Genomic DNA, 20,793 nt, shown 5'->3' with positions numbered 1-20,793 from the left:
CATTGGAGGCTGCTTATGGTAGAGAAATTAACATTCAATTCACTGGCAACACCGCTGTTGGACATTCCTGCAGTCAGCATGCCAATCGCACGCTCCCTCAAAACTTGAGACATCTGTGACATTGTGTTGTGTGAAAAAAATGCACATTTTAGAGTGGCTTTTTATTGTCCACATGTGTAATGATGTTTAATCAGCTTCTTGATATGCCACACCTGTCAGGTGGATGGATTATCTTGGCAAAGGAGAAAAGATCAGTAACAGGAATGTAAACAAATTTGTGCACAAAATTGGAAAGAAATAAGCTTTTTGTACTGTATGGAACATTTCTGGGATATTTTATTTCAGCTCATGAAATATGGGACCAACACTTTACAGGTTACATTTATATTTTTGTTCAGTATACATTTGTACATAATGAAAATGTTATGAGATACTCCAATATTTTCTAACATAAATGGTTATTGCTAGCTATATGGAGTGGGATGAGCTTCTTTCTGTGTCATTGTACAAAAACATTGCTTATTTCACATGCTGATAACAGTAGCCTAGGTAGGCGTATTTTGACACAGGTCACATTGCTTTTTTGCTCATAATGATATCGGTCTGGAGAACTGGACCTGCATCGGTTTTTACAAAATGTCTGTTGTGCACAAAAAAAAAACATTTTGAGAAGTAATTTAACTTTCACAATATTCATTATTTTTCAATCAAATGTTTCTAGGAGTATCATTTTGAACATACAAATGATTTTAGAACTGTTTCTGATTGAGGCTGGCACATGAGTAGGCACATAGAATGGCAGTGTGACATGACCAAACCCTTTGGTAGTCAAGGCACATCTACCAGCACATTGTATGTTATTGAGACTCATTCAATATTTTCAGAGTTGGGGATAAGGGGTTGAGTGGGGAACAAGTAATCAATTCACATACACAGCTTTAGACTTTACACATAAATAATGATAAAATATATTTTTTAATCATTTTGGAAACCAAGCTTTGCCATCAAAGATAAATGTAGGGCAAACTATGCCCTCACCTTTCATAAAACAACGCTTTATCTAATACTAACTCACTAAGCTGTTTTTTAAATGAAATATACTGACTTTCTTGTGTCTAGCTAAAGTTTATGTGAGTAAAAATATTATTTAGGGGGGCTTTTTTCATTGTGAACCAGGGCCTTGTGAGTTGTTGTTGTTGTGATCCAGGGCCTTGTGAGTTGTTGTGATCCAGGGCCTTGTGAGTTGTTGTTGTTGTGATCCAGGGCCTTGTGAGTTGTTGTTGTTGTGATCCAGGGCCTTGTGAGTTGTTGTTGTTGTGATCCAGGGCCTTGTGAGTTGTTGTGATCCAGGGCCTTGTGAGTTGTTGTGATCCAGGGCCTTGTGAGTTGTTGTGATCCAGGGCCTTGTGAGTTGTTGTTGTTGTGATCCAGGGCCTTGTGGTTGTTGTTTTTGTGATCCAGGGCCTTGTTGTTGTTGTTGTGATCCAGGGCCTTGTGAGTTGTTGCTGTTGTCAAGTCCATCCAGAGGGAAGGGCTTCTTGTCTCTGTGATTGGTTGCTGTGGATGTCTCTGTGACCGTGAGCAGGAAGTGTTACATTGCTCTCCTCTTCTCTTTTTATCTGTCTCTCTCTCTCTCCCTTCTCTCTCTCTAACTGTCCTCCCAGTGTTAGGAGAAGAGAAAAGTGTGTGAGTGAGCATGGAGCACGGAGACCACCGTGCTAAGGGCCAGAGGGAGAACGAGGGGTCGTAGGTCAACGCTGGAGCTGACAGCTGGATGGAGGGAATAAAAAATAAATGAAGAAGGATGTCTTATGAAGGACAGAATAAAGGGTCAGATGCAGGGGTGAAAGTAAGGCGGTCCGGTACGGCGTCCCATCAAAATATATAGTGGGGGTACGCCATACTGGTAAAACATGAGCCTTTCACAATAACTAAAACCAAATGTCAAGAAAACTGGAGGCTATTACATCACTATTTATCATTAGGCTACCACATGTCAGAGGCATGATAAATGAGTGAATGGACAAGTAAACAGTTGGTATAGCCTACGCCCTAACATGCAATGTGGTTAGACGAGAACACTGACATTTTGCCAAGGAAGAGATGAATTGCCGACACCAAGACGCACGCGGACAGTAGTGGATACATAAATTCTGGCCTAATGACAAAATGTTTGAGTAACAGATGTCTCTTTCCATTCACCACTGCTTGGAGGCTGGAAATATGTTTCTAGTGGATGAACGTGTACAGGTAGCCTAGTAAAGGAGCTTCTTTGAAGTGACTAAAAACATCAAGACTGGTTGTGTTTATGACACAATAAAATGTAATACATTTAAAAAGTGAAATTATAAATCTTTACGACTAGGCCCACAGAGATCCTACTGAAGTAATAGGGATTCTAAATGTAATTCTATGATTAAGCATGTGCACACATAGGAGGTCCCGTACTTTCACCCCTGGTCAGATGAGAAAGAAGAGAACCCCAGTGCCTTTGGAGGTAAACATAATTTTTTGGTAGCACTTACTTTACGGTACTGAAATGACCAGGTATTACTTAAAAATAGACGGTAACATGTTAATAACACAGTATTAATGATTTACGGGCTCGTTTGTTGAGGATTGATTAAAACAAGCACAACTGGTTATCATTAGGTAACAAGTATTTACCAATTGTGTTGAATAAGTACCAGAAAGTAACCATTGAAAACCACATATTTTTCCTAGTAAACACACCAAGTTAATACCAGAGGAAAAAGTACTGTAAATACTGTAAAAAAAACTATTGTAAAATATTGAACGAGGAAGTCACATGCACACTCTTTGTGCTTGTCACACTCTACATTTACATTTGACATTTTAGTCATTTAGCAGACGTTCTTATCCACAGCAACTTACAGTAGTGAGTGCATACATTTTCATAATTTATTTTCTCCCTATACTGGTCCCCCATGGGAATCAAACCAACAACCCTGGCTTTGCAAGTGCCATGCTCTACCAACTGAGCTACACAGGACTTCCTCTACACATCCCTTACTTGCAAGTACAGTACCTTCAAAATTAAGACAGAGTGTGTGCCCACAGTACAGTGCGTGGAATAAATTCCATTTAAATTCAGTCAATTATAATGGAATTGACCCCAACCTTTGTAGAGTGTATGTGCATTTTTGTTTGCACAATTCCCAAGTTATGCAGAAATCCAGATTTGGGAATTTTGGGAAAGTTACCAGAATTTTGCAACTCCAGTCACACTGTTGAGATGGGATAACATTGTTACGAAGAAGGTTAAAATGATGTGAAATAGTATTTTTTTTAAACAAAATTACAATACTTAAAAGGCACTTTATTCATAGAATGACCCATATAGCAATGTATAGGATGTGTGTTTACCTCTACAGCTCTTTCTGTCCCTCTGCAGCATCCCAGTCACACAGCTACACACAGCTCCCATCCCTTTACTGGTGCAGATCTGCTCACAGCCCCCGTTCCCCACCTCACACCAGTCCGACTCTAATATACACAAAATTGTGAATCGCACACATACTGGTATTTACACAAGTGCATGCATACACTAAGGCGACATGTCTGTATCACATACATGCACGCACACACACACTAGGGCAACACTCATCTGTACCTCTCCTTCTGATGGGTCCTACAGTGAGGATCTGCTCCTTGTGATTGCTGTAGTCCGTGTACATCCTCCTGTTGTGGGGACAGTTCTACACACACACACACACACACACACACACTTGTATTAAGGTGGCATAACATAGCCATTGTAAGCTTAGCTATTCTAAGCATGCTTCACAACATGTTAGATTTGTTATCATTTGCCGCTTATAAAAACTGGACAAAGACAAAACTGGTTCCGTATTTAATTCAGTATTCATCACCATGTTCAGGGTTTCCTCACCACTTTGCAGGCATTGATCTCGTGGTCACACAGCGACACGTCACAGTGGAGGTGGACCTCGTCATAGTCCCCAATGAACTTGAAGACTGTGACGTGGAAGCGGCAGGTGAGGGACACCCCGTTCTCAGCCATGCCAATGGTGTTATCCTTGATGTTGGGACAACTTCATAGATAAAGAAAGAGAAGGTAGTGTGGTCCTTTGTTTTCGTACAATACAACCTAACGTCTGTTCCTAACGTCTGTCTGTCATTTGTGCAAGTTATAGGGGATAGGGTTCTATATTGGCTGCAGACATGTGGTTTGTTATTTTGAGCCTACCCTCTTTCTATGATGATGTAGCGGAGCCGGTCGCTGCTGTAGCGGGACGGCGTGGCCCAGCACATATTGACGATAAGGATGAGCTGGTTCTCGTCGGCTCCCTCCACAAACACCCCCACGAAGAGGATGTCCCGCGTGCTCAGCACCACCTCGCCCTCGCGGTACGGCTGGTGGTACGACGAGTTCTTGTACAGTGCCATCTTAGTGATGAAGTTACCCTCCTGGGTGGGGAGGGTGAGGTTGATCACACTGGAGAAAGGGTTTAGGGAGAGAGAGATACAGGAAGGGGGAGAGAAGGTGAGGGATCTCATTGAGGGACATCATTGAATAAACTCTATAACAAGTCAGGCGATGGAAAACATTGGTCTTGTGTGGAGCAGTACTTTTCTGTACACGCATGCGCAGGCTACACAGAGAAGTATCGCTTGAGACCAACGGAATGCTATAACGTTGCGGATAAAGTTGTAATGACACAATTTCATGTGTACAACATGAACATACAACAAGCATGAGAAAGTAGATCACTGGTGGGCAGGTTTCTCCAAACCAAGTTAAATCGCAAAAAAAGTGTCTGGACACTTCTATAACATGCCAAATACATTTTTGGTTAAAAAAAAGAAAAAAAAGTGAACTTGTCCTTTAAAGGCCTAGTGCAGTCAAAAACTTGATTTCTAGTGTTTTATATACATTTCCACACTATGGGGTTGGAATAATACTGTGAAATTGTGAAAATGATAATGCCCTTTTAGTGTAAATTTCAGCCTGTTTTGGTGTGATGGAGTTTTGAGCTACCTGGTGACATCACCAGGTGGTACATTAGTTAATAGACCAATAAGAAAAAAGGGTTCCAAACCACTGCCAATAACAGGTAGTTTTCAGTTTTCCCCTTCCCACTCAGACCACTCCCAGACAGTGCTAGTAAAATTCTTCCTTGAGAAATTAGTCTTTGCCAAGAAGCTATTTTAGTTTCTTTTTGGCCATTTTAATTGAAAACAATCACAGTAGGGTTGCAAAATTCCGCTAAATCTCCCAAAATTCCCAGGTTTACAGGAAGTTATGACTTGAGGATTTCAAATTTCCTGCTTAGATTAGAAAACCTGAGAATTTGGGGAAAGTTGAGAAAAAGTAGGTCCTCTAACCTGAGCATGGGCCTAAGCACGGTCTCCAGAGATATTTTGAGGTCCAGCTCGTAGGCGCAGGAAAACTCCACGTTGATTGTCTTGTCCCTGGTAATGATGTTGCCAGTGTTGTTCACGCTCTCAATCCACACCGTGTTCTTGTACATGATGTGTGTGCTGTTGGACTTGTAGAAAATAAAAATGGCAGATATGCTGGACAATAAACATCATTACAGTAAGTATAGTATGCCTATTGGCCGGGGAAGAGATTTCCTCAGTAACATGGAGCCCTACTGGCCCTTGCGATAGGAAATTACAGGTCTACCCTATTGGCTATACAGTTTCTCACCAATAAAATTAAGTCCTATTGCCCCTTGGTGATGAGTCACAAGCCTAAGGCATGTGTTTGGCACCAGTAAGTGGAAGTAGCACTAACCACTACTCCAGGATCAGATATTTCTCAATCCCCCTAATGACTAGTTATGATTAAATGTAAGATAATCTGACTACAGATCTGTGGCAACCTTTACGATACAGCCACGTGGCCCCTGGTGTTGTTAATGTAGAAGGAGATCACTGATATAGGGTCAGATACACAGTTGAAGTCGGAAGTTTACATACACCTTAGCCAAATACATTTGAACTTCGTTTTTCACAATTCCTGACATTTAATCAGAGTAAAAAACCTGTCTTAGGTCAGTTAGGATCACCACTTTATTTTAAGAATGTGAAATGTCAGAATAATAGTAGAGAGAATTCTTAATTTCTGCTTTTATTTCTTTCATCACATTCCCAGGGTGTCAGGAGTTTACATACACTCAATTAGTATTTGGTAGCATTGCCTTTAAATTGTTTAACTTGGGTCAAACATTTCAGGTAGCCTTCCACAAGCTTCCCACAATAAGTTGGGTGAATTTTGTCCCATTCCTCCTGATAGAGCTGGTGAAACTGAGTAAGGTTTGTAGGCCTCCTTGCTCGCGCACACTTTTTCAGTTCTGCCCACAAATTTTCTATAGGATTGAGGTCAGGGCTTTGTAATGGCCACTCCAATATCTTGACTTTGTTGTCCTTATGCCATTTTGCCAAAAACTTTGCTTGTGGTAATATGCTTGGGGTAATTGTCCATTTGGAAGACCCATTTGCGACCAAGCTTTAACTTCTTGACTGATGTCTTGAGATGTTGCTTCAATATATCCACATAACTTTCCCTCCTCTATTTTGTGAAGTGTACCAGTCCCTCCTGCAGCAAAGCACCCCCACAACAGGATGCTGCCACCCCCGTGCTTCACAGTTGGGATGGTGTTCTTCAGCTTGCAAGCCCCCCCTTTTTCCTCCAAACATAACAATGGTAATTCTGGCCAAACAGTTCTATTTCTGTTTCATCGGGACAGAGGACATTTCTCCAAAACGTACAATCTTTGTCCCCATGTGCAGTTGCAAACCGTAGTCTGGCATTTTTATGGCGGTTTTGGAGCAGTGGCTTCTTCCTTGCTGAGTGGCCTTTCAGGTTATGTCGATATAGGACTCGTTTTACTGTGGATATAGATACTTTTGTACCCGTTTCCTCCAGCATCTTCACAAGGTCCTTTGCTGTTGTTCTGGGATTGATTTGCACTTTTCGCACCAAAGTACGTTCATCTCTACGAGACAGAACGCGTCTCCTTTCTGAGCGGTATGACAGCTGCGTGGTCCCATGGTGTTTATACTTGCTTACTATTGTTTGTACAGATGAATGTGGTACCTTCAGGCCTTTGGAAATTGCTCCCAAGGATGAACCATGCTTGTGGTCTACAATTTTTGTTTTGAGATCTTGGCTGATTTCTATTGATTTTCCCATGATGTCAAGCAAAGAGGCACTGAGTTTGAAGGTAGGCCTTGAAATACATCCACAGGTACACCTCCTGTCAATCAGAAGCTTCTAAAGCAATTACATCGTTTTTGGGAATTAGCCTATCAGAAGCTTCTAAAGCAATTACATCATTTTGGGGAATTTTCCAAGCTGTTTAAAGGCACAGTCAACTGAGTGTATGTACACTTAAGTGTATGTACACTTCCGACTTCAACTGTATTATCACAGGGTAGCCTAGTGGTTGGACTAGCCGAGCGTTGGACTAGTAACAGGAAGTTTGCAAGTTCAAACCCCCGAGCTGACAAGGTACAAATCTGTCGTTCTGCCCCTGAACAGGCAGTTAACCCACTGTTCCTAGGCCGTCATTGAAAATAAGAATTTGTTCTTAACTGATCTTGCCTAGTTAAATAAAGGTAAAATAAAAAAATTAAATCCCTAAAGATTAAGGTCAAGTTTGAATAATTATCCACTGATCCTAGATCTGTGGTTAATTACCTGTACGATGGAGCCGCAATGGCCCTTAGTGTTGTTGATGTGAAAGGAGATGAAGTCCTCTCCCTCGATGCCGGGGCAGTGCTGGTCGTTGATCCTCACGTCCTCACGCTCGAATCCCAGCTGGAAGAGCTTACACTTGGAGATGGACACCTCCATCTGGGCGTGCTTACACGTCACCTCTGCCTGGATGATGTCATCCTCGTCTAGTGGGAAAACACAGGGGTGAGAATCATAAGACTACGGTAGCTAACTTGAATACAGATGCTAGACTTGGGCTTGGGTCGTGTTCAAACATGAATCAAATCAAATCGTATTTGTCACATGCGCCGAATACAACAGGTGTAGTAGACCTTACAGTGAAATGCTGAATACAACAGGTGTAGTAGACCTTACAGTGAAATGCTGAATACAACAGGTGTAGTAGACCTTACAGTGAAATGCTGAATACAACAGGTGTAGTAGACCTTACAGTGAAATGCTGAATACAACAGGTGTAGTAGACCTTACAGTGAAATGCTGAATACAACAGGTGTAGTAGACCTTACAGTGAAATGCTGAATACAACAGGTGTAGTAGACCTTACAGTGAAATGCTTACTTACAAAACCTTAACCAACAATGCAGTTTTAAGAAAATACCACAAAAAATAGTAAGAGATAGGAATAACAAATAATTAAAGAGCAGCAGTAAATAACAATAGCAGAACTATATACAGGGGGTACCGGTACAGAGTCAATGTGCGGGGCACTGGTGTCGAGGTAATTGAGGTAATATGTACATGTAGGTAGAGTTATTAAAGTGACTATGCACAGATAATAACAGAGAGTATCAGCAGTGTAGAAGGGGGGGGGGGGGGGGCAATGCAAATAGTCTGGGTAGACATTTGATTCGATGTTCAGGAGTCTTATGTCTTGGGGGTAGATGCTGTTTAGAAGCGTCTTGGACCTAGACTTGGCGCTCGGGTACTGCTTGTCGTGCGGTAGCAGAGAGAACAGTCCTTGACTAGGGTGGCTGGAGTCTGACAATTTTTAGGGCCTTCCTCTTGCACCGCCTGGTATAGAGGTCCTGGATGGCAGGAAGCTTGGCCCCGGTGATGTACTGGGCCGTATGCACTACCCTTTGTAGTGTTTTGTGGTCAGAGGCCGAGCAGTTGCCATACCAGGCAGTGATACAACACGTCAGGATGCAAGTAGTTCTGTCCTTGAGCTGTTCTTGTCTATTAATATTCTGTATTAGGCAGTGTTTCATGTTTTGCGTGGACCCCAGGAAGTGTAGCTGCTGCTTTCCCAACAGCTAATGGGGATCCTAATAAAATACCAAATAGTACTCCCATTTCATGCCTAATGAACACGACCAATGTATTCTTGTAAAAGATTTGATCAAAATAAGACTGAGCTGGATAAATTAATTATTAAGATAAAAAAGAGATAAAATATATATTTATCCTGTATAGCCTAACGATTACCACCACCCCCTCGCTCATCCCCCTTCCCTGACTCCCCTCCCTCCCTCCACACACTCACCCCCAGCGTTGTTGGGCAGCTCAGGGCAGCCACACAGGTCTCCCCCGTTTTCCTGTTCACACGTGTTGTTGGTGCAGATCTCTCCTGCACAGGGGTCGTAGATCCATTCTGCTAAAGACAGATCCAGGCACAATGTTAGCTGTCACACCACCTCATCCAACCAATTGTACTAACTGTTATTCTTGAAGAGCCTAATGCTATGTTTTATAAATGTAACAAACATTTTCCTGCAAACCACCCAGTCATTAACACATGCTCCAAGTTCAAGTTACCTGTATATAAAGTGCCTTCAGTATTAATATCCTTTGACTTATTGCACATTTTGTTGTGTTACAGACAGAATTTAAAATAGATCAAATGTATTTTTATCTCACCCATCTAGACATAATAACCCATAATGACAAAGTAATGTTTGGACATTTTTGCAAATGTATTGAAAATGATATAAAGTATTATCACCGCTTGGCTATGATATTACAAATTGAGCTCAGGTGCATCCAATTTCCCTGATCGTCTGGCGTATGCAAAAAGTCATGTGAAAGACAGACCATAAAGGCAAAAGATGCTGTGGTCTGAGGAGACAAAATGTTCCTTAACTGTACACAACTAATTACCTGTCTAACAGTCTAACACCATCCCTACTGTGAAGTGTGGTGGTGGCAGCATCATGCTATGGGGATGCTTATAAGCAGCAGGGACTGGGAGACTGGTAAGGATAGAGGGTACAATGAATGGAACCAAATACAGGCAAATCATTGATGAGATGATGATTCAGAGTGCAAAGGACCTTAGACTGGGGCCAAGATTTACACTGAACAAAAAATAAAAAATATAAATCCCATGTTTTATGAGCTGAAATAAAAGATAGCAGAAATATTCCATATGCACAAAAAAGCTTTCTCTCAAATTTTGTGCACAAATATGTTTACATCCCTGTCAGTGAGCATTTCTCCTTTGCAAAGATAATTCATCCACCTGACAGGTGTGGTATATCAAGAACATGATTAAACATGATTAAACAGCATGCTCATTACACAGGTGCACCTTGTGCTGGGGACAATAAAAGGCCAATCTAAAATGTGCAGTTTTGTCACACAACACATTCCCTGTTGCCAGAAAATTGTATGTTAATCTCTATACCATAAGTTTTTAAAGAGAATTTGACAGTACGTCCAACCTGCCTCACAGCAGCAGACCACTTGTATGGAGTCGTGTGGGCGAGCAATTTGCTGTTCCATGGTTATGGTATGGGCAGGTATAAACTACAGATAATGAACACAATTGTATTTTATTGATGGCAGTTTGAATGCACAGAGATACCGTGACGAGATCCTAAGGCCCATTGTCATGCCATTCATCCTCTACCATCACCTCATGTTTCAGCATGATAATGCACGGCCCCATGTCGCAAGGATGTGTATACAATTCCTGGCTGCTGAAAATTTGCCAATTCTTCCTTGGCCTGCATACTCACCAGACATGTCATCCATTGAGCATGTTTGGGATTCTCTGGATCGACGTGTACAACAGCGTGTTTCACTGGTACAACATTACACAGGCCACAATCAACAGCCTGATCAACTCTATTCGAAGGAGATGTAAATGGTGGTCACGCTAGACTGCATGAGGTAAATAGTGGTCACGCTAGATACTGACCTGTTTTCTGATCCACGCTCCTACTTTTTTTTTACAGGCATCTGTGATCAACAAATGCATATCTGTATTGCCAGTCATATGAAATCCATAGATTGGGGCCTAATGAATTAATTTCAATAGACTGATTTCCTTATATAAACTGTAACTCAGTAAAAATTTGAAATTGTTCCATGTTGCATTTATATTTTTGTTTAGTATATGTCCCAACAGGACATTGACCCCAAGCATACAGCCAAAACAGTCCTAGAGTGGCCCAGCCAAAGCCCAGACTTGAATCCCATTGAATATCTGTGGAAAGACTTGAAGATTGCTGTTCACTTATGCTCCCCATCTAATTTAACAGAGCTTGAAAAAATCTACAAGGAAGAATGGGAGAAAATCCCTAAATCCAGATGTGCAAAGCTGATACAGACATACCCAAAGCCGTTATCGCCGCCAAAGGTGCTTCTGCAAAGTATTGTCTCAAGGGTGTGAATACTTATGCAAATCAGATTTTTCTATATTTTATTTTCAATAAATGTGCTAACATTTCTAAAAATATGTTTTCAATTTGCTATTTGTGTAGGTGGGTGAGATATTTTTTTTAATGTAATCCATTTTGAATTCAAGCTGTAACAACAAAATGTAGAATAAGTTATGGGGTTTGAGTAGGCACTGTAGCTCAAGTTTGAAACAATGAGAGCCATTGCAAAATATGTTTGTGTGTTACATCGCCCATTGGTAGCATGTACAGCTTAGTAGGAACAATAATGGTCCAAGGACTTACCCCTGCAGAACTCTTAGAACTCTTAGTGAACTTAGTGTTCTAAATACTATTTTATCAAACTGCACAAATTGGTACCTATTCACCATCGTGCCTCCCTTTATACCCCTCCTCCAGAAAGCCATTCTTTCCACCATGCCCCCATGACCGTCCCCATCCCGTGCCCTTACAGCAGTTCTCCTGCGCGATCCATTTTGTTGTGAGCGTGCCCAGGGAGCGGCAGGCCTCGCCGTAGGCAGCAAGCGAGCCGCACACCTGGGCCTTGCGGTGGTTGTAGCAGCCATCTAGGTAGCAGGACTGGTAGAATGGCCTGGGGTCCAGCAGGCCGTGGCAGGGCTGGAAGAAGCCCTTCATTTGGGTGAGCTTCTGGCACCCCTCCTCGCCCTGGAGGCCAAGCACGGCCGTGTTCTCGCACGACTGGGCCAGTGCCACGTACTGGGTCTCGTCACAGCTGGGGAGAGGGTGAAGAGATGGGAGGTAAGAGGTTGAGATGGGAAGATCCATCCATGCTTTTGAATGCACAAATCTGTTTAAACTAGCACCACAACAATCTCCAGAAATCCTAGAAGATTCTGGACACCGCCAAATAACCAGCAAACAAATTTAAAAACAGCTTGGAGGAAGCCACAAAATCCTAGGTGTGATAAACAAAAACATTTTTAAAAATGTTACTGTCAATTTAACAACTGTCTATCTCTTCCATGTCACCCCTTCCCATGCCTCCTCTCCAATTCACCTGTTCTGCATGCCATTGGTCTTCCAGCTCTGGGCCAGCTCCAGGGCGCTGATGGCTGGCTTCCCGCGGGAGGTGATGTAGTCGTCAGTGGGGTCTCCGTTGAAGTTGCCACAAAGGCCACACACCTTAATAATAATATTAATATATAGCTCTTTTATAGCTCTCACAGTTATTTTCTAAAACCTAAAGAGGCTTTACAATAACCATATAATGCATTAAATAAAGCGTATATAATGCTCTACAACCATAAGGAAAACAACAAACCTTGTTTTGCAGCCGCTGACCCATGGTGATACTAAGCGTGTTGAAGCGGTTGTAGCGCACCTGGATGTCCTGTGGTGTGTCGATGACCAGGAAGCCCTCCGACGTGGAGACGCGTGTCATTAAACCCGTGACGAATGGCACCGATACGGGTGTGCCGTTCACCTAGTTAGGAGGATGAGAAAGCGAAGATTCATGCGCGCATTGACGTGGTGAGACTAAGTACACATAAAAAAATAACTATACACATAACTCACCATCTAACTTCAAAGTAATACAAACACACACATTTCACATGCATTCTTTTCATAATAAACATTATAAAGTGATGCTAAAACTCATCTATCCATCCATGTATTAATTCTATTAATCTATCCACCATCCATCTCTAACCCTCTTTTCTCCTCACTTTCACAGTGCTCCCGGAAATCAGTATATTCTCCTCGTTGATATAGAGGTATGCGTGGGAGATGGTGGTGAGGTTTGGCGTGCTCCACTTGTCGAAGTTGGCGATGAGCTGGAAGGAGAGGTCAGGTAGCTTGTGGCAGTTGGTGGACAGCACGAAGGAGCAGGAGGCAGGCAGGCGCAAGGACGCCCCGTCAAAGGTCCTGAAGACACCGCCGCCGGATGCCACGCAGTGCTGCGAGCGCCGGGCAAAGCAGCCACGCACACCGTGGTGCAGGGCACACTCCTCCTCGGCCTTGCAGCGGCGCGGGTCGCACTGGATGAGGTTGCGGCCGATGCATTGGCAGCGCTTGGTGCAGTCGCCATTCCAGAACAGCTGTTTGGGCTGGCGAAGAGGAACATAAGTTATGACAATACAGTGCCTTCAGAAAGTATTCATACCCCTTGACTTTTCCTAAATGTTTTGTGTTACAACCTGAATTCAAAATGGATGACTTAAAAAAAAAAAAAAAATTATCTACACATAATACCCGATACTGACAGAGTGAAAACATGTTTTTAGAAATGTTGTCAAATGTATTGAATATGAAATACAGAAATATCTCATTTACTTAAGTATTCAAACCCCTGAGTCAATACCTTGTAGAAGAACCTTTGGCAGCGATTACAGCTGTGACTGTTTCTGGGTAAGTCTCTAAGAGCTTTCCACACCTGGATTTTGCAACAGTTTCCCATTATTATTTTCAGAATTCTTCAAGCTCTGTCAAATTAGTTGTTGGTCATTGCTAGACAACCATTTTCAGGTCTTGCCATAGATTTTGAAGTAGATTTAAGTCAAAACTGTAACTTGGTCATGCAGGAACATTCACAGTCTTCTTGGTAAGCAACTCCAGCATAGATTTGGTCTTGTGTTTTATGTTATTGTCCTGCTGAAAAATGAATTTATCTCCCAGTGTCTGGTGGAAAGCAGACTGAACCAGGTTTTCGTCTAGGATTTTGACTGTGCTTAGTTCCATTCCGTTTCTTTATCCTGAAAAAACTCCCCAGTCCTTAATGATTACAGGCATACCCATAACATGATGCAGCCAACACTATTCTTGAAAATATGGAGAGTGGTAATGCGGCAGGTAGACCTAGTGGTTAGAACGTTGGACTAGTAACCGAAAGGTTTCAAGATCAAATCCCCAAGCTGACAAGGTAAAAATCTGTCGTTCTGCCCCTGAACAAGGCAGTTAACCCACTGTTCCTTGGCCATCATTGAAAATAAGAATTTGTTCTTTAACTGACTTGCCTAGTTAAATAAAGGTAAAATAAAAAATGCTTTGTATTGGATTTTACCCAAACATAACACTTTGTATTCAGGACAAAAAGTGAATTGCTTTGCCACATTTATTTGCATTATTACTTTAGTGCCATGCTGCAAACTGGATGCATGTTTTGGAAGATTTGTATTCTGTACAGCCTTCCTTATTTTCAATTAGGTTAGTATTGTGGAGTAACTACAATGTTGTTGGTCCATCCTCAGTTTTCTCCTATCACAGGCATTCAACTCTGTAACTATTTTAAAGTCACCATTGGCCTCATGGAGAAATCCTTGAACGGTTTCCTTCCTCTCCGGCAACTGAGTTAGGAAGAACGCCTGTGTCTTTGTAGTGACTGGGTTTATTGATACATCATCCAAAGTATAATTAATAACTTCACCATACTCAAATGGATATTCAATGTTTGCTTTTTTTTACCCATCTACCAATAGGTGCCCTTCTTTGTGAGGCGTTGGAAAACCTCCCTTGTCTTGTGGTTGAATCTGTGTTTGAAATGTACTGCTCAACTGAGGGACCTTATAGATAATTGTATGTGTAGGGTACAGAGATGAGGTAGTCATTCAAAAATCATGTTAGACATTATTATTGCACACAGAGTGAGTTCATGCAAATTATGTGAGTTGTTAAACACATTTTTACTCCTGAACTTATTTAGGCTTGCCATAAAAAAAGGGGTTCAATACTTATTGACTCAAGAAGTTCAGCTTTTAATTTTTAATAAAGGTATAAACATTCAACTTTGACATTATGGAGTTTTGCATGTAGGTAAGTGGCACAAAATCTAAATGTAATCCATTTTAAATTCAGGCTGTAACACAAAAAAGGGATGTGAATACTTTCTGAAAGCATTGTATGTGCAGTTTTAATGTTACAATATTTAAACCTCTAGGTGAGGATTTCAAAGGCTGAATACCATTCCATAATGTTCAGTTCACACAACAGACAATTCATTGCATTAAGTAGTGTCTGTGTACTCTCTCCAAACATAATTGAAATCTCAAGCTAACTACCCAGCATACTGGGAGCATTCCCAGAACATTAGCTAAGATTCCCATTAAGCTCTAGTTGGGGTTTTATCTAACATTAAGATGATAACATCCCCAAAACATTCTAATAATGTTTTTGATGAAAATACAAAATACAAATGTTTTAAATAAGATATTCTTGTAATGTTCTCCTGACATTCACTAAAATGTTATGCACAACATCTGTAACAACCACCACAGAACCTTCCCCCAAAGTTCTCATTAGGTTTCCAAGAAGTGTAAAAACAATGTACCAGTAACATTTTCCCAGCCAACCAAATTTGTTCTGTGAAAGTTGCCAGCAAATTTTCTCAAAGCACAAAAACTGTTTAGTCATGATGATGATCATAATGTTTTTATAAAACATTCTCCTTATGTTGCAATAACGTTCCCAGAACACATTTTGTCTGTTCCTTAAAAGTTCCCTGATTTTTCATTAGGTTGGGAAGAGTCTGTTGGGAACATTGTGGGGACATCACAAAAGATATGTTCCCAAAACACAAAAAACTGTTGAGTTGTGCTGATTATACAGGAATGGCCAACATATTTTGTTACCTTTTATTCTCCTGGTGTTAAAAGAATGTTCCAAGACCAAATGTTTTATGTTCTTTAAAAGTTTGTAAAAAGTTTCTTTAGGTTGTGGGAACATTTTGGGGATATGACAAGAGATAGTTTTAGTGTTATGGGAACCTATCCAGATGTGCTGACATTAAAATTATGTTCCCATTCTCTTCATATGCTGTGTACTGTAACACTGCATATTATGATTTTTCTCTTTGCTATTGTATTTTTTGTTGTGTTCACAATTTTAATTGAAAACAATAACAGTAAAGTACTTAATTGTTACCCCAAAATGATTTGATATTAAGATTAAAACAGTTGCATTGGACCTTTAAATCAATAAAAGATTATTGCATTGAACATCAATATGTTTTTATATATTTCAGAATGGCTTTTGCTTTTATAAGAAAAGGTCAAATTATTTTCTTATTTAGTTTGATAGTTTGGAGCCTGTATTTAAGAAGCATATGAATTCACAAGAATTCAAGTTACTTAAAGGAAGCTCAATCAAACTCAAATCCAATTTTATAATACTTCCAACACGTGATGGAGAAAGGAAATCATCAAATACAGTTTTACAAGTACACAGCATGTGAAGAGGATGGGAACATTTTAATAACAAAAAATGATGATGTTCTATGTCCTGATTGACCATATTAGACTGAAAGAACACTGCAATACAGATATCCCATGGTGGTGCAGAGGGACCCAATGAGTCCCACCATAATGCCCACCATAATGCCGGCATGATTTAGGACTTCTAAACCCTTTTAAACTACAGACGATCGTGTGTACTACAGTTTGAGCTACAGACTGGGTTATACTATTGGATTTGTCTATTTCGTCTGCCTCCGTAGATATCAACCATTAGTCTGTGTGATTAACAGGGGCTGCCAGAGTGGTCTTTGTGAGACAAGGGCAGATACCTGAAGGGGCTAGGCCAGGTCTTTTATTTTTACAAAAACGTCTGTCGAGTCCGAATGGTTTGAGATACAAACTATTAAAAGATATCTAGGAAAAGCTGAGACTCTCACAAACATGTATAGAAATACAGTCGGTATGATGCATTTTGCGTCATATGATGTGGTAGTTTGTGTCATATGATGTGGTAGTTTGTGTCATATGATGTGGTAGTTTGTGTCATATGATGCAAAATGCATCATACCGGCTGTATTTCGGTATTTTGAAAGTTATATCTTGAAAACTTGATTGCTGGCATGCAAAACATGTTGGGACTATATCAACAATGGACTAAGGAAACAAATACCAAAAGATAGTTTTGGGGTGGAATTTTTCTTTAAACATTGTATGAATCCCATCACAACTGAGCCTATTTTGTTTTTTTAGTAACCTCTCTTGTAATATACCCACACTGTTCCCATAACCAAATTAAATGTTCTGGGAACACTTAAAAGAAACATTCTATAAACATCCGCACAACTGGACAGTTTTTGTGTTATGAGAACATTTGCCGTGACCTAACATATGTTCTGGGAACTTTTTGTTTGCTGGTACCATGTCAGGTGAACAGTATCGTCTGTGGAGAGAGACTACTCTGTGTGATTTACTCACCTCATAGTACTTGCCGTCCGTGTAGCAGCCACAGTTCTGGGGCAGGATGCAGCCTTTGCCGTTGAGGACGTAGCCCTGGTCACACTGACAGCCCTCCACACAGTCCTGGGTGCACTCCCTCTGGCCTCGGGCTGGGGCACACTGCGGCTGGCACACTGACATGCAGCCAGAGTAGTGGCTGTTGGCTGGGCATGTCAGCACTGAGGAATGAGAAAAATTAATCATGTCCTCAACGAAGATGTGGGTTAAGACCAAAATGGCACCCTATTCCTTATGTACAGTAGTGCACTAGACAGACATGATAAACCTTTTTTTATTTACCTGGCACTGGCACTCTGGACAAATTACAAGTCTGGGTGCATTTAGTGGATGGTATACGCAGAATAGATATGAACAAAATATTAGTTAGCTGTTCATGTGACAATGTACTCATTGTATAGGAGGGGTTACATAAAGCTCCTGCTTGTGATTAATCTCTTCCTTAATAATATGACTGAAAACTCCATGTAACCTTTGAGAAAGTATAAGTTATTATTATCTAGTAAGCTATTTCTATTGAAGTGTAGTCCCATGTGAGCCTCAATTATTATTGTGCTCACCACAGGGCGTGTCACTTCTCCAGCCTAACACGCGCACCCCCTGGGTCTGGCATGTGCTGGTGTAGATCTGCAGCCAGTTGCAAATAGTTTCTGGGGCGCCCTGGTCCAGGCACGTGTCCTGCAGACAGCTTTGGTAAAAGAATGCTGGCGCCACCTTGCTGTGACAGCGTGCAAACACACCACCGCGGTCCGCGATCAGCCCGCACAGACGCACTGCCTCGGGCTCCACAAACACGTACAGCCCGTCACCCAGGTGGAATCGGATTCCCGTGTAGCCCCCGCCTTCAACATTGATGCCTCCTCCCTCGACATTTTGGGCCCCATCTTCCACGTTGGCATCCGTGACAAGGAGAGGGGCGTCGACGGCGCCGAGGCCTCTCTCGACCAATCCACAACGTGGGCACGAGTCGCCGCAGCCTACCTGGCAGAAGGTGTCCCGATCGGCCCAGGCCATGCCCCAGTCGTTGGTGGTGAAGGTGGGAGGAGAGGAGAGTGGCATGCCCTGGCACAGGCCGCAGGTTGCGTTGTAGAGGCGTCTGGGCAGCGTGAGCAGGAGCAGGGTGTTCCAGTCGAAGGCTACCTTCAGGCCAAAATCCGTCTCCAACACCAGCTGCATGCCGAAGGTGAAGATGTGGACCTTCCCTGGTCCCAGCTTCAGAGGCAGGTATAGACGCTCCTTATTCACCTAGGAGATAACATGAGAGAGAGTCATGGCTGTGTGTCTGTGTGTGTGCAGGGACGCCATATAGGGGGGGAAAGTTAAGATGATTCTAAGGGCTTGTGACTGACAGGGGCCCTAAAAAATTATTAGAACATGAGGTTAATAATTTAATATTGAAAAAAATGTACCTATCATTAATATAATATTTTATTTACAATGTACTAATAAAACTAACAGTTTATTTTTCTTTTCTTGTTTTTGGCTAAAAGTAAACATCCAGAGAGCCTCTGTTTGCATGAAATGGTTCTGTCCTGCCCCCAAACTGGGCGGGAAAGGTACTTGCTAGCAGTGAGTAAGGAGTATCATGTCTCGCTTCCTAAAGAAAAATCTGGCTTCCAAAAACTAAAAGAAAGACAGGAGAGAGAAAAGGGCGACACTATGTTTATTTTTACATTTTATTTTTACAGGGACAGTGCACATTAATCAACGTTTCAGGAAAAGTGCCGGTTTTAGCCAGCCAGCTCATTTTCAACTGCAGTCCCTGGGCAGGTTATAATGTGTCACCCAATTTTTCACAAAGGAAGGTGGGTGTAGTCCGTGAGTGGTGGAAATTAACCTGTTAGCTTAGTCCATAGTGAAATATGCTACTTTTGCTCCCCTAACATTAGTTACTTAATATTTTCCCTAAAAATTCGGAGTGTTTACATATCGCTCCACTATTAATCGACATTTAAACAATGCAGGCAAACCTTTAGCAAGCTAGTCATACTAAATCAGGGATGCTGGCCTTCTAGGCAGCATCAGGATGCTGGCCTTCCTCTGTCCAGTGTCTGTGTTCTTTTGCCCATCTTAATCTTTACTTTTTATTGGCCAGTCTGAGATATGGCTTTTTCTTTGCAACTCTGCCTAGAAGGCCAGCATCCCAGAGTCGCCTCTTCACTGTAGACGTTGAGACAGGTGTTTTTTGCAGGTCCTATTTAATGAAGCTGCCAGTTGAGGACTTGTGAGCCGTCTGTTTCTCAAACTAGACACTCTAATATATTTGTCCTCTTGCTCAGTTGTGCACTGGGGCCTCCCACTCCTCTTTATATTCTGGTTAAAGCCAGTTTGCGCTGTTCTGTGAAGGGAGTAGTACACAGCGTTGTACGAGATCTTCAGTTTCTTGGCAATTTCTCGCATGGAATAGCCTTCAATTCTTAGAACAAGAATAGACTGACAAGTTTCAGAAGAAAGTCTTTGTTCCTAGCCATTTTGAGCCTGTAATCGAACCCACAAATGCTGATGCTCCGAATACACAACTAGTCTAAAGAAGGCCAGTTTTATTGCTTCTTTAATCAGCAGAACAGTTTTCAGCTGTGCTAACATAATTGCAAAAGGGTTTTCTAATGATCAATAAGCCTTTTAAAATTATAAACTAGCTAACACAACTTGCCATTGGAAAACAGGAGTGATGGTTGCTGATAATGGGTCTCTGTACGCCTATGTAGATTTTCCATAAAAAATTAGGCATTTCCAGCTACAATAGATGTTTACAAGCACTGTATTTCTGATCAATTTGATGTTATTTTAAAGGATAATGTGCTTTTCAAAAACAAGGACATTTCTAAGTGACCCCAAACTTTTCAACGGTACTGTACACACACACACACAACACACGCACAGTCAAAAGTTTGGACACACCTACTCTTTCAAGGGTTTTTCTTTATTTTTACTATTTTCTACATTAACAGTGAACACATCAAAACTATGAAATAACACATATGGAATCATGTAGTAACCAATCAAGTGTTAAACAAATGAAAATATATTTCATATTTGAGATTCTTCAAATAGCCACCCATTGCCTTGATGACAGCTTTGCACACTCTTGGCATTCTCTCAACCAGCTTCACCTTGAATGCTTTTCCAACAGTCTTGAAGGAGTTCACAAATATGCTGAGTACTTGTTGGCTGCTTTTGCTTCATCTGCGGTCCGACTCATCCCAAACCATCTCAATTGGGTTGAGGTCGGGGGATT

The 20,793-nt window shown here is 41.5% G+C and overlaps 1 protein-coding gene across 1 annotated transcript in view; it reads right to left on the bottom strand.

The window, feature by feature from the left end:
- Positions 1-303: 303 nt before the first annotated feature.
- Positions 304-20,793, bottom strand: part of LOC139419186 (alpha-tectorin-like) — a 77,718-nt gene continuing 57,228 nt past the window's right edge. Inside the window, exons 21-34 of the mRNA XM_071169181.1 lie at positions 18,116-18,800; positions 17,517-17,716; positions 13,041-13,421; positions 12,635-12,796; positions 12,371-12,495; positions 11,805-12,085; positions 9,216-9,326; positions 7,694-7,896; positions 5,371-5,534; positions 4,232-4,480; positions 3,914-4,076; positions 3,635-3,719; positions 3,388-3,507; positions 304-1,770 (exon numbers count right to left, since the gene is read on the bottom strand). Of these exons, the coding sequence (XP_071025282.1) occupies positions 1,667-1,770; positions 3,388-3,507; positions 3,635-3,719; positions 3,914-4,076; positions 4,232-4,480; positions 5,371-5,534; positions 7,694-7,896; positions 9,216-9,326; positions 11,805-12,085; positions 12,371-12,495; positions 12,635-12,796; positions 13,041-13,421; positions 17,517-17,716; positions 18,116-18,800 (3,033 nt within the window). The 3' untranslated portion in view covers positions 304-1,666. The remainder of the gene's footprint in view (positions 1,771-3,387; positions 3,508-3,634; positions 3,720-3,913; positions 4,077-4,231; positions 4,481-5,370; positions 5,535-7,693; positions 7,897-9,215; positions 9,327-11,804; positions 12,086-12,370; positions 12,496-12,634; positions 12,797-13,040; positions 13,422-17,516; positions 17,717-18,115; positions 18,801-20,793) is intronic.

This window comes from Oncorhynchus clarkii, chromosome 10 (genome assembly GCF_045791955.1).
Source record: "Oncorhynchus clarkii lewisi isolate Uvic-CL-2024 chromosome 10, UVic_Ocla_1.0, whole genome shotgun sequence".
NCBI lineage: Eukaryota > Metazoa > Chordata > Actinopteri > Salmoniformes > Salmonidae > Oncorhynchus > Oncorhynchus clarkii.
Note: the sequence above shows the minus strand (reverse complement) of the source record. Positions and strands in the feature narration are given on the sequence as shown.